Below are 14166 nucleotides of genomic sequence, written 5' to 3'. Positions count from 1 at the left end.
TGATAAGTCTAGATAGAACTCATTATCTTTGACACAAAACTCACCCCTCTTCTCAATTTCACTATTACAGTTTCATCCTTCCAGTCATTCAGGTTTGAAACTTAATTGTCACCCTCAATTCCTTACTCTCAATGATGACCAATCAGTTGCCAAATCCTGCCATTTCAACACTCACCTTGTTACCACACTAATTCAAGCTCTCACCACCTTTTACCTGGACAATTCCAATATCCTCCTATTTTGTCTTCTGCTTTAAATACTTCTCCTCTCCAATCCATCTTCCATACAGATGCCAATTTAGTTTTCCTAAACTGCATGTCTGACCATGTTACTCCTCCTACTCAATAAACTCCAGTGCCTCCTTTTAACATTTAGGACCAAATATAAACTCCTCTTTTGGGCATTTAACACTCTTCACAATTTGTCTTTCCTACCTTTTCAATCTTTTTACATATTATTCTCCTCAGAACACTGTATGGTCCAGCCATGTTAGCCTACTTGATGACCTTTACACATGATGACCTATCTTCTATCCCCATGCCTAGAAAACTCCATTCTCACCCCCATGTTTTAGAATCTCTGACTTCCTCCAGAGCTTAGCTCAATATCATATTATATGGAAGGCCATTCCTGAGCATCTAGTTATTACTGCCTTCCATTCTAAGATTACCTTGAATATAATTTCTATGTATCTTGTAGATACTTATTTGTATATGCATTATTTCCCCATATTAAAATGTAAGCTCCTGTCAGGCTTGGGCACTTCTACTTTTGTCTTTTCATCTACTTAGCACAGCGCCTAGTAGGTACAACATACATGTTGGTTGATTGTTGAGCTAGTGATATTTTTCACTAGGAAATGACATGACCACACCTTTACATTAGGAAGATTAACTTGGCATGAATCAGAGAAGAAAGAAATGAATAACAGGAAGGTCAGTGAGGAGACTATCACAATAATCCTGACAAGAGCAAATTAGAGCAAAAGTAGTGTGAGGAAGCTGGTAAAGAAGTAGAAGAAAGTAGCCAGACGTGGGAGATGTTTCAGTTTTAGTATCATCAGGATTTAGTGACTTTATATATAAGGCAAAGACAGACTCTTGAGGAATATGCACTTTAAGAGATCAGGAAGACAAGAAACCAGTGGGAAAGATAGATAAGAAGTCCCCTGATTTTCAATCAAGAGAGTGAGGTGACTTCCAAGAAGTCAAGGGAATAGAAAGAATGCAGTGGGAAGAAGTAGCCACCAATATCACAGAGGGGAAGATGTACAATGATTGAAAATAAGGTAAGGTGAATTGGTAATTGGTCAACGACCTTTGAGAGAGCTGTTTCAGTACAATAGAAGCCTGATTGCAAAGGGTTAAGGAAAAGGTAGACAGTAAAGAAGAGGTAGCTAGGTGGAACAGAGTATAGAGTGTCAGGCCAAGAGTCAGAAAAAACTCATCTTCCTGAGTTCAAATCTGGCCTCAGACACTTATGAGATGTGTGACCCTGGACAAGTCACTTAACCCTGATAGTCTCAGTTTCTCATCTGTAAAATGAGCTGGAGAAGAACATGAATGGCAAACTACTGCAGTATCTTTGCCGAGAAAACCCCAAATGGGGTCATGGAGAATCAGACGTGACTGAAACAACTGACTGACAACAAAGAAATAGAACATCAGTTGCAGAAAATGCTTTCTCAAAGTTCATCATTGAAGAAAAAATGACTGAATAACAACTGAATGGGATGGAAAAAAGAAGTTTATTTTTAAGAATCTGAGAAAACTTAAGGTATCTATAGCCAGATGAGAAGAAGCCAGTGAAGAAGGACTGATTGAAGATCCATGACATATTTTGACATCTACTGGTATAAGATCCTGAAAAAGATGAAGAGATGGCATCAAGGGCACTGGAAGAATAATTAGCTTTCATGAAAAGTAAGAATAGATATAGCTCTTTTATGACTAAGGGGAATAAAAGAAGATACTACATTAATGTAGATGTTTTGAAAACTTTTTTCTACTTCTTGTTAGTGGTCGTACCATGAAATCTGTGAACCCTCACTCAAAGAGATACTTCAAATTTGTTGGAAAACACACCTTTTGTAATTATCATCCCAAATTCCCTATCTTTATATCACTAATTCCCCCAAAGTTATATTATGATAGATCTCTTATGATTTTGTCCTTAATTTTTTATTAAAGAAATGTTTAGTGGGGAGTTTCCTGCCAAGGTGATCCGTGTATTTCACTTATTATTATACTCATCACCTCTACCACTTGAGATGGGGGTATGTAGCTAAATTTAAGATTAAAATTCAGATTTTTCACAAGGTACTAAAAAAAAGGTCAGGATAACACTAAGCAATATCTACAGTTTTAGCATGTTCACTGCAGAGAGAGAGAGAGAGAGAGAAAGAATGGATAATGGGCCATAACAGATTTGTATCCTCTTCCCCACTGCAATGAATGTATGCTCTCTGAGAGCAGGATTTGTTTTTATTCTGTCTCTGTAGCCCCAACACTTAGCACAATGTCTACACACATTAGGCTATCAATAATACCTTATTGGATTGAATTTTATTGTATTACTTAATATTAAATATTGTGGTACATTCTAAATAGCTGTATGCTTAAATAACTTTAGAATTATAGACCTGTCAGCTCTTATACTTAATAACACAGTAACATTTTGGATGTAAATAATTTTCTTTTTCTTTCCTTTCAAAATTAAAAAACCCTAGAGTTTCAAATTAAAATAAAATACCACTCAAGTTAATGTAGTTTTTTTTTGTTAATGTAGTTTTTAAAAAGAAGTGTTAATTCATGATTGTTTCAAAGTCAAGCAAAACATATTGAAATAAGGAATATTATACTTTGGTGCAGTTTTAAAAATTTACTATGGTATGATTAACATAACCTGTGATTTTTTTTTAGTTTTAATAATACTATCCTATCCATATTTCTTTGGTGCTATAAGGACATATCTTCAGCCAGAATTCTGTGTTAAGATTTAGAAAGTCATATGTTTTAGTTGTATATAAAATAAAACATTCATAACTTGCATTTGAAAAAATAAGTATGATCCATTTCAAATATAGATACCTTAAAACTCAACTGAAATTTATGGAAGGAAAAAACTATTGTTTATCCAATAATTACAGCTCTAAATTGTGTGTCCCTTTATTGTTTAGCATTTTTATCAATGACTTGGATAAAGGAATAAATGACATGCTAATCAAATCTGCAGAAGACATAAAGTTGGGAGAGATTGCTAACACACAGGAAGATAGACTTAGGATGGAATAGAATCATGACAGACTAGAGATTGGACCCCCATCCCAAGTGGTAGAGGTGATGAGTATAATAATAAGTGAAATACACGGATCACCTTGGCAGGAAACTCCCCACTAAACATTTCTTTAATAAAAAATTAAGGACAAAATCATAAGAGATCTATCATAATATAACTTTTGGGGAATTAGTGATATAAAGATAGGGAATTTGGGATGATAATGACAAAAGGTGTGTTTTCCAACAAATTTGAAGTATCTCTTTGAGTGAGGGTTCACAGATTTCATGGTACGACCACTGACAAGAAGTAGAAAAAAGTTTTCAAAACATCTACATTAATGTAGTATCTTCTTTTATTCCCCTTAGTCATCTCATGAGATGAATTCAACAAGAAAAATGTAAAGTCTTAAACTTGGGTTCAGCAAATCAACTTCACAAGTCTATAGTTGTTACAGTTAGAGGCATAGTTACAGAGCAGTTTGTCAGAAAAGAGATGTGAAATTATTTTAGTAGCTATAAGGTCAATATGAATAAACAGTGTGATGTAGCATCCAGAAAAGCTAATTCGATCTTGGGCTACATTAATTAAGAGACACTGGAGATGATGAAAGACCTTCTATGCTTTGTCCTGGTCCAATCACAACTGTCCTACTGTTTTCTAGGCAGAATGATTTAAGAAAGACATTGTTAGGGGCAGCTAGATGGCGCAGTGGTTAAAGCACCGGCCCTGGACTCAGGAGTACCTGAGTTCAAATCCGGCCTCAGACACTTGACATTTACTAGCTGTGTGACCGTGGGCAAGTCACTTAACCCCCGTTGCCTAAAAAAAAAAAAAAAAGACAAAAAAAAAAAAAAAAGAAAGACATTGTTAGACAATGTATGGAAGAAGACAACCGGTGTGGTAAAGGGTTTGTGTTTAAGATATTTGAGGGTCCGTTGAAAAAATTAGGCATATTTAGACTAGAAAAAACTCAGGGGCACTTGTTAGCTGTATTCTACTATGTGAAAGGCTAGCACGTGGAAGAGGGATTGGACATTTTCTATTTGGTCCCAGAGGTTAAACCAGAAGCCCTGGATGGTAACAGTAAGAACTGTCCAAGAGTAGAATGGGCTGCCTCCAGAGATGGTAAGTCCCCTTTCTTTATTGGTCTTCCACCAAAACTGTATGGTCATCCTTGTTTAGGATGTTTTAACGGATAGTCCTTTTTGAATATGAATTGGACTAGATGCCCAATAAGATTCTTTCCAAGTAAAAATTCTCTGATTGTGAGAAATAGCAGTCCTTTGAATGCTAAGGTCTTTAACTGAAACTTGGTGCCTATTTGCCAGGAATGTTGTAGAGAGGAGCTAGGTTCAAGTTCCACTACCTCCATGACTCTGGAATAAGTCATGTGACCTCCCTGGATCTCAACTTACTCCCCATCTGTAAAATGAGATGGTTAGACTAGTTGGCTTTTAAGGTGTCTTTCTCTCTGAGTTTCTATAATTCCATAATCACTAAAAATGGAACATCTTGTTTCCATGATCTTTCTTACCATCTGTGTGGCTATCCTTGTTCTACAAAAATGGTTTGGTATTTTAATCTGTGTTCTGACCTTTGACAAGAGAAGAAAGGATTAAAGATACAACTTAGATAGCCAATATAAAATTCTTTTATAAGGTAAAAAATCTTTGTTATTTAATACAAAGATTACTTCCTAATAAGGAAGAAATTACTACATTTTGTTCCATTGTTGTTTGTACCTTTTGTCTTCCATGTCTAATCATTAATCCCTAAAAACCATGTTAACATGCCACTGTCTTCCTTGCTATTCAGAAGACTTGCAACCTATCATTGTAATTCCAGTGAAATATAATCTAACAATGCTAAATGGTAATATAATCAAAGCTCCCAAATTCATTTCTATTCAAATTCAAATTCGATCCAAATTCAAATTCATCTCTAACATTTTCTTTCTTCCCATATTTTATAGGATGAAGAACTTCCTTCCATGGAAAATTTAGTTCTACAAATAGTAGATGAGGAAATAAACCTGTGTGAAAAGCCAAAGAAATACCTTCAAAAGTTCTTTCAGGAAACTATCTATAAATCAGAGGTGGAAAGAAGCATCCTTGACTATCTGCACTATAATAACTACCATCTGCCTATGTATGCATGGCCAGGGATTATTTAGTTCGGGCCACATTTTCAGTTTTATTGGCTACAAAAAGGTGGCTCTTTTATATCATCTTGACTACGAAACTTCACCATTAGGTCGGCTATCAGATAGTGTCTTTCTTTGTCTTTTGCCTTTTGATTGACTACTAAGGACTGTAGTATTTAAACTTTCCAGTAGGTGGCATATGGCTTTGTTATCCCTAATCGGTGGAGTAGTAAGAAGATAGTACTAGGAAGGGAACACTTAGAAATGCCATGCAGATTTGTTTGTGTAATAACGTGCATTTTAGGAATAAAACTGAATTCTTGATGTGTGAAAATTGTTTTTATTTGAGTTATGATATTATTTGTTCTGTGAATTTTACTAGCCACTATTTTAGTCTTTTCATATAATAATAGCAATAATAACAATGATAATAATAAATAATAATAACAGCTGCCACACCCTGGGATTCAGTTTCCTTATCTGAAAAATGAGGGGATTCGATGAAATCTCCAAGGTCCCTTCCATCCTGTGGTTCTAGGAAGGGACTTGCTCAAGGGAAGCAAGTCAGTCACTGGGAGAGTCAGAACTGGAACCCACATCTTCTGATTTCCCCTATGTTACTCACTAGTACTTATGGAAAATGAGAATTGTTTCTAATTTTTCCTAAAAAAGAACAATTAATGGGGACTCAGGTAAATATTTAATCAGTGCCAGTAGCAGAATTAACTTTCCTGTCCATGGGTAACAATAATACTAATAGCCATCGTTTATATAGACCTTTAAGTTTTGCCAAGTGTGAAGATGAGTTTTCCTAACTCAAGGTCTGGCATTAGCTGCCCCCACCAACAACAAGAACAACAGCTTAAGGTTTACAAAGTGCTTTACAAATATTATTTCATTTGATCCTTGCAACAACCCTGGGGTTCTGGCTATAATTATCCTCATCCTACACCTGTGGAAACTGAGGCAGAGAGCTATTAAGTTACTTAACTAGCATCATCTAAAGCTAGTGTCAGAGGCTAGATGTGCACTGAGGTCTTTCTGACATCAAGTATTCTATTTAGTGTGCCACCTAGCTGCCACAAGTTGTATGAACCTTAGTTTATCCCCATCAGAAAGTATTCTGAAATGAGAAAACTTACATAAACACTTTTACCCAGATGAGATTAACTAGACTCTTATCTCATGTGGAAAGTACAAGCATAAAAATAGATACAACCTGGAAACATAGATACATGCATATATGTGTACGTATAAACATATATGCACACATACGTGCATATAAAATTTGTAAATAGTCTACTTTGCTGTGTCATCATCAATAGTCCACCTATAACCATAGCTGTGTGCTAAACTATACCTTCTCTCTTGGTAAATCCTTCTGCAACAATGGAGTCAGTTTTCATCTCTAAACAGATGAAGATCTAAGTCTAGGTCTAAATATCTGGCCCTAATCTCTCTACTCAGTCTCCTACTGTCAATTGCCTGCCAGACAACTCCACCAACATGTTCCATAAGCATTTCAAACTCAAAACTGAACTTTTTATCTTTTCCCCTAAACCCACCCAACTTTCTTCTTCCTTATTTCTGCTTAAGGTGTCATCATCCTTTCAATCACACAGATTCCCAACCTTGGAAACATGCTCACCATTTCACTCCACCCATTTCCTACAGCATCTCTAACTTTCATCCCCTTTTCTCCATCCCCATAGCCACCACCCTAATTTAGGCCTTCATCACCTCTCGCCTTGATTATTTCAACAGCCTCCTAAATGAATTCCCATCTTGAAGTTTCTCTTCAATCCATTCTCCATACACCTGCCAAAATAATTTTCCAAAAGCAGCTCTAACCATGTCAGCCCTCTCTCAGGAACTTTATGTGACTCCTTATTATCTACAGGATAAAATACAAAATCTTCAGCTTGGCATTTAGCCCCAGACTACTCTTCCAGGCTTATTTCCTCTATGTTCCAGTCAAATTAGCCTTTTCTTTGTTCTTCACACATAATATTTAATCTCCTACCTCCATGCCTTTTTATGTTATCCCCCAAGCCAACAATGAATTCCCTCTTCACCTACATCTCTTGGAATCCCTATTTTCTTTCAAGAATCAGTTTCTATACTACCTCCCTTATTTCCTTTATTATTAGTGATCTTTCTTTTCTCCTCAAATTATGATTTATACTCCTAGCTGAGTGCATGTGGTCTACCCTAGTAGAATCCGAACTCCTAGCATCTGCTGCATATTATAGATTCTTAATAAATGCTTTTTGGATGAATAGATGACATTGGAATGAAATGGGTCTGTTTAATTTTCATTAAATTGTGTTTGCAAAGGAAATTCTTTAATAAATATACAAAGTGAATTAAGTCAACATGGTAAGCATATACATTGACTTAGGAACCAGTAGGAAAAACTACATGGAATGATTATTTTCATTATTTGAGGAGTGTTAATTTAGATACTTTAAAAAATGATAGCATTGTTGATTGACTATTCAACAAGTAAAGCTCAAAATTGCATTCATTGGCATATATTCCAGGTTTATTAATTTCTTGACCTTAATGAAACATTTAGATAAAGTTGGAACACTTTTCAGAGATTCTGAAAATTGAGAAGGACATTAGAGGTCATCTAATCCAACTCTGTCTTGTCCATGGAAGTCCCTGTTACAATATCCTTGATAGATGGTCATATAACAGTTGATATGTACCTCACAAATGCAGACAGGGACCCACTTTACTTTTGACAGTTTTGATTGTAAAAACTTTTGTTTCTCAGATCAAGCCCAAGTTTTCCTTCCTGTAGTACCTACCAAATGTTTCTAATTCTGACTTTTGGAATGGCACAGAATAAAACAGATCCTTCTTTCAGATGATTGATTCTTAGCTTTTATAGATAGATATCACATACTTCCTTGTAAGTCTTCCCATTTGACCAAATGTCCCCAGTTTCCATATTCCTCAAATGACATGATTTGAAGTACCTTCAAACCTAGTCACCCTCCACTAAATATAAACATGCTTCTATGCATCAATATCCCTCTTAAAATGTGTCATCCAGAACTAAATATGACAATTTGGCCACCACGGAGTACATCAAGACTTGCTTCACTTGTTCTGGACCTGACAATTTTATTAATACACTTTACTCAGAAGATGGAAGCTTTATTAGCATATACATTATACTGTTGACTCATAATTGAACTGAAGTCAATTGAAAACATCTTCATACCCATGCTAGAAAGCCAACTCTCTCCTATTCTGTACTTGTATGATTGACTGTTTGAACCAAAATGGAGAATTTTACATTTAATCCTGTTAAATTTTCTCTTGTTCTGTCTGGTTCATTACTCCAACTGGTTGAAATCTTTCTGGATCTTGATTTTATCATCCAAAGTACTGACTATCCCTCTTGACTATCACTCCCAACTTTGATGGATATGTTGTCCATTTCAGTTATTGAGGAAAACATTAAACTTGACAGGACTGATGACAGAGCCCTGGCATGACTAGATATGTCTTTCACACTGACATTGATCTGTTAACCTACATTCTTTGGGTCAGTTCATTTAACCAGTTCTGGATTGATCTAACTATGATCCAGAACACATTTCTCCAACCCAATGACAAAAAGTATCATGACAGACTTTATTAAGTGCCTGACTGAAATTAAATATTATATGTATTATATTCATAATCAATTGGCATGCATTCATTTCATATATATTATATTCCAGACACTATGCTTAGTGCAGTGATACAAAGATAAAAATGAAACAGTCTCTTCTCTCCAGGAGTTTACATCCTGTTGGGAAGGAAAGGGGAAAGCAAATGTATATGCATACACACACATATGCACAAAGTACATACAAGATAATTTTAGAGAAGAGACACTAGTAGTCTGGGGAGTTATACCAAATTTTCTTGATCCTTTAAATAAAGAAATTTGGATGTTTGACATGAGATTCTTAGTGAACCCATGCTAGTGTTCACCCCTTCCATTCCTAAGTGTACACAAAACAACCATTCAATAACCTACTCTAGAAGTTTACTGGGAATCAGTATTCGTTGTTCTACTGTTTTCAAAAATCATCTTTGCCTCCTTCAAAAAAATGGGGACATTCGACCACCTTCAATCATCTAATAGCTTTTGTTTTCCAAGATTCCTTCAGACATCACATCTTCAGGGTTTTTTTTTTTTTTCTTTTCCCCAGTACCCTAAGGAGTAATGAATTGAGGCCAGGAGATTTTCATTTATTTAAAGAACTCCTAAGGTATATTTTTACTATCTCCATTTATCCTCCTCTTCAACTCTTCCTTGACTAAATATGTTCTACTATTTCAAAATAAGGCGTAGGCTAGTTATGCTTTTGATGAAAGAAGAAACATGCTGTTTGCTTCAACTAATGGGCCTGTCCTTTGTTCTTCTTGCTACTTTACACATACCTTTAAAATGTCTTTTTATTGTCCTTAGCATTTTTGAAAGCTTCAGCTCATTCTGGGTTTCAGTCTTCCTACCACTAAGTATTTTTAGACTTCAGTATGATTAGAAGTAGTAAATTAAGTTATTTAACTATTAAGGGGGGAAATAACCACAGTTGTGATCACTGAATACTATACCAATTTTCTAATTCTTTCCTAAAAGCTATTTAGTCATTTTTATGTTATTATAAATGCTGGAGAATTTTGATATTGTACTCTCCCCTCATTTCAACTCCCCCAACTCCTTCCCCATAGCAGCAACTTCTCATGAAAGGATATTAGACTCTGGTTTTCCTAAGTCAGGTAAATTTGTGCAATCAGCAAAAGATCTCATAAATGGAACATTTCTGAGTTATTCATTAATAAGCTTTATGAGAATATATGTAGAACAATGAAAGCAAGGACCAGGTAGCTACCGTTTCATCTAGAAATAAATAGTAGCCATGTGGAATAGACAAAACAACTGAAAAAGTGAATGACCACAACTGGACTACTACTTACAAAGCAAATTCAATTTAATACCAATATAAGTCCAAGCCTGGGAATAGGTTAGTACAAGTGACTACCACATTTTTTCCCTTGAGAGAATAGGCTCCCCTAGCTCATTTCGTCAGCAAAATGAAAAAGTTTCAGTTGCAGCTCCCTATAATATTTTGGCAATCGGCATACATGGTTTTTGTGATCATAAATTAACATGAAATAAGACACTCTCAACATAAAGCTATAGCCAATAAAATTGGTCAATCAACATTGCAGATTAAATAGACATCTGGTGATGGTGTTCTATATTTCCCTTTGCTACCTTTTAGAGGGATGGGGCTTGGACCTGTGATTTCCTTAGCATTTATAAAGGACTCCCAGGGAGGACATTCACTCCACCATTGCAGGTCAGTATCTTCTCTACAACTTATTGTCTTAGATAGTAGCCTAGAGCAGTGAGAGGCCAATGGAATTCCAGAGTCACACAGCCATTATGGCTTCAAGTCCAGATTTCTTCACTACTCAAGGTTGCTTTTTAAATGTTTTTAAATACTCTATCTTAATTAAGTAGGTTGATTATGAAGATATTCGGGTTAATTGTTTACTCTATAAGCAGATGCACATTTATGAGGTTAATGAATAGTCATCAAATTTTTGACAAGGGATTTCCTGAAGTAGGAGGCAGGAATATATGTGTGTGTGTGTGTGTGTGTGTATATATATACATACACACACTAACTGGGGATAGTAGAGATAGAGAAAAACTGGGGTGGGGTTTGTGTATATCACCATCATGTACAGTTAATTTTATTATTTTATTTAGAACTCCAAAAGGATTTTTAAAAAACAAACAACTTTAATTTGTTGATTCACTGAAGAAAAAGCAACAAAAAGGGAAAGTAGTTTTAGGTGATAGGCTTACTGTTTTATAAAATCTGTCAGTTGTAAAGTTTACATTAAAATATCAATGCCTGTCCTTAAGTCTCTTGGCATCTACTATTAGTAACAATTTAGGAAGTACAAATAGAAATGAGGCCTACTAGACTATGTCAAAAGGATTCTATAACAGAAAAGTTCATTTTAATCATATCATATACATCAATTATGTCGTGTTTTCCCCAAAGAATACATGTCATTAATGAGCCTCAGCACCACTGAGTGTATTTTATTAGCTTTAATGAAAAGGAAGACCAACTTAATTCCAATAATGCCTTGTTATTGCTTTTTTATACCTAAATAACACAGGAAGTAAAAAGGGGAGGGGAGGCAGGTGAATGTTCTGTGCTTCATAAAATGTAAAACATACCTATGAATATTCAAGCTTCCAAAAATGGAGTGTCTGCATGTATGAGTGTTAGCTAAGAATGAGAGAGGGATCGAAAGTAGCCATGTGTGAGAAGCTGTTGATTGTTTTCTGGTTGAGAGAAGAAGTGATGATAAGGTTTGGATAAAGTGTACATTGCTCATGGGGGAGGAGTAACCTGCAGCTGTATGCTAATGTTAATAGAAACAAATCTACTGCTCCCCCATTAACCAGGGAGGCAGGGAAGCACACATCACTGAACAAATACACTCACACTAGACAAATAAAATAACACACATAGGCACATAGACACACACTCATCCCAGGACCACAAGAGAAGGAACAAGAAAGGAAGGGCCCTCATTATCAGCAGAAAGTATGCTCGCATCTGGCCAGATATCCTGTCACTCATCCTTGTAGGAAGAAAAAGGGAAAGGTGCTTGGGTATTTCCAGATTCTCTCTGGGTTGAATGTTTACTAGTTGTGTTTTCCCTTTCCTTTGGGAGTTACTGAGTAATAGCACAGTAGTCGCTGAAAAGGTTAAGGAAAATTGAATCCTGATTCTTTGTGCTAAAAGTTATTAAATGCTGAACAATCACGAAGGGTTCCCAGTTTGTCCTGTCCTTCCTGGAACCGGGACTGCGATCTGAGCACACACCGTTGTGTGCTCATATTTATCTTCTGAAGACCGATGGTTGTCCTTTGACAACCTCCCGTTGAAAATACAAAACTTTCTACTGCTCAGGCTTTCTGGCATTTAGGCCTTGTCTTTCCTGAATTTCCTACCTGAAGTAGACATAAATAGTCCTAAGTGCTCTCCTTACAGCAGAATACTCCTCCAACAGACACACTTTGTGTAATAAAAGAGATGGTCTCCCTCCCATCACCCCAAAGCTGAATCATGGGAGCAGAGCAGATTGTCAGGGGGTACTTGAAACTTAAGGGATGGAAAATACTTCAGCTCTTTTTTCCCCCCACGCTGGGTGGAATAGAACAGCCTCATGGATTCTTTCTTGTTTTCTCTCTTTCATGTACTATTCTTTTGTGTGTAATTATTTAAACGGGAGATCCATAGCAGCTTTATGCTAATATGCTGAACAAAGGAGAGGGGCGGGGGAATGGGGAAAAGAGGGTAAGGTGAATAGAGGCAAAGGGGGAGGAGATGGGGCTGCAGGGTTCGCGTGTCGATCGCGTGCCCCTCAGACAGACACAACAATCACTAATTCCTCTAAACACAATACACTCTCTCCCGGGTCCCAACTCGACCTGGGTCAAACACTAGCAACACAGCCCATTGTTTATAGTTTTTGCTACAATAGGTCTTAGAAAACCTGATGAACCTCTAACTGTAACCTACGTTTTCTTGCACATGGCTATTGGAAAGAAGCAGGGTCGGGGGAGGGGTGCGGGGGTGCGGGCCGTGTGTTTGCTATTTCCAGTCATCTTTTTTTTTTTCTTTAGCTCGGAGCTAGAGAGGAAGGAGATGGTACTAACCAGTCCAGTGCACTCTCGGCCTTTAAAAAGATGTCTTGGTCACTTGCAAACTGTAAAGTTAGGGAATTCGCCCTTTGGGGTTGATTATTCATCCATTTAAGAGGCTAAGTAAAGTTGGACGTTAATACAACACTCTACTTCAGCTAAAATCCTCTTGTCACCCTCTTCCCTGGGCCCGTTAGCAAGTTTCCTTCCTGTATCCCAAAGTCTTAATCAGATGGGTGGGGCTAGTAGGTAATAAAAAATCAAGGTGTTCATTGACTAAAACTAGAAGTAAAACAAACAAATCCGCTCCTACGCAATAGCCTCCGTGCCAGGGTCCGTAGTGCAAAAAGTAAAAGACCAGATCCGGCTTTTGGGGAGTTATTCATTTATTCCTTAATTTATTTTTTTTGAGAGTGGGAGAGAGAGAGAGAGGAGAGGAGAGGAGAGGAGAGGAGAGGAGAGGAGAGGAGAGGAGAGGAGAGGAGAGGAGAGGAGAGGAGAGGAGAGGAGAGGAGAGGAGAGGAGAGGAGAGGAGTGGGGGGGAATGGGGGGGGGGAGGTAGATTCAAGTTAACAAAGTCTGCAATTGGAGTCGGAGCCCTGGCGTTACAGCAAATTCCAATATAGTTTGGCTTCCAGCTTGAGGTCCCTGGGAAGAGTAATGTGGGCAGCCAGAATTAAGGGCTGGGTAGGGGTTATTAAGAAGAGGACACTCAATCCTACTGGAAACCTGCTAACCAGAAAGCGATAAAGAATAATTCAGACCTAACCTCAAGAGTCATCAAATGGCAAAAAATTGACCCACAATTTACGGAAAGAAATAAAAGCAAATATTAAGTGAATAGGAACAGGTTTTAATGATGGCAGAATGGGATTTGATACTTTGCCATTCAGAGAGTAAAATAAATACCTGTATTTTATGTCAATAAAACCTATATGCAATGTAGAGACTGAAAAGAAAAAAGTACAGCAGACACGAAGTCTCAGCTTCTCTCAGT

At 36.8% G+C, this 14166-nt stretch overlaps 1 protein-coding gene across 1 annotated transcript in view; it reads left to right on the top strand.

Moving 5' to 3' along the window:
- CFAP61 (cilia and flagella associated protein 61) overlaps positions 1–5713 on the top strand; it is a 354788-nt gene extending 349075 nt beyond the window's left edge. The window contains exon 27 of the mRNA XM_043987819.1: positions 5252–5713. Coding sequence (XP_043843754.1) covers positions 5252–5452 — 201 coding nt within the window. The 3' untranslated portion in view covers positions 5453–5713. The remainder of the gene's footprint in view (positions 1–5251) is intronic.
- The last annotated feature ends 8453 nt before the right edge of the window (positions 5714–14166 follow it).

The sequence above is a fragment of the Dromiciops gliroides genome, chromosome 2 (genome assembly GCF_019393635.1).
Source record: "Dromiciops gliroides isolate mDroGli1 chromosome 2, mDroGli1.pri, whole genome shotgun sequence".
Classification (NCBI taxonomy): Eukaryota; Metazoa; Chordata; class Mammalia; order Microbiotheria; family Microbiotheriidae; genus Dromiciops; species Dromiciops gliroides.
Note: the sequence above shows the minus strand (reverse complement) of the source record. Positions and strands in the feature narration are given on the sequence as shown.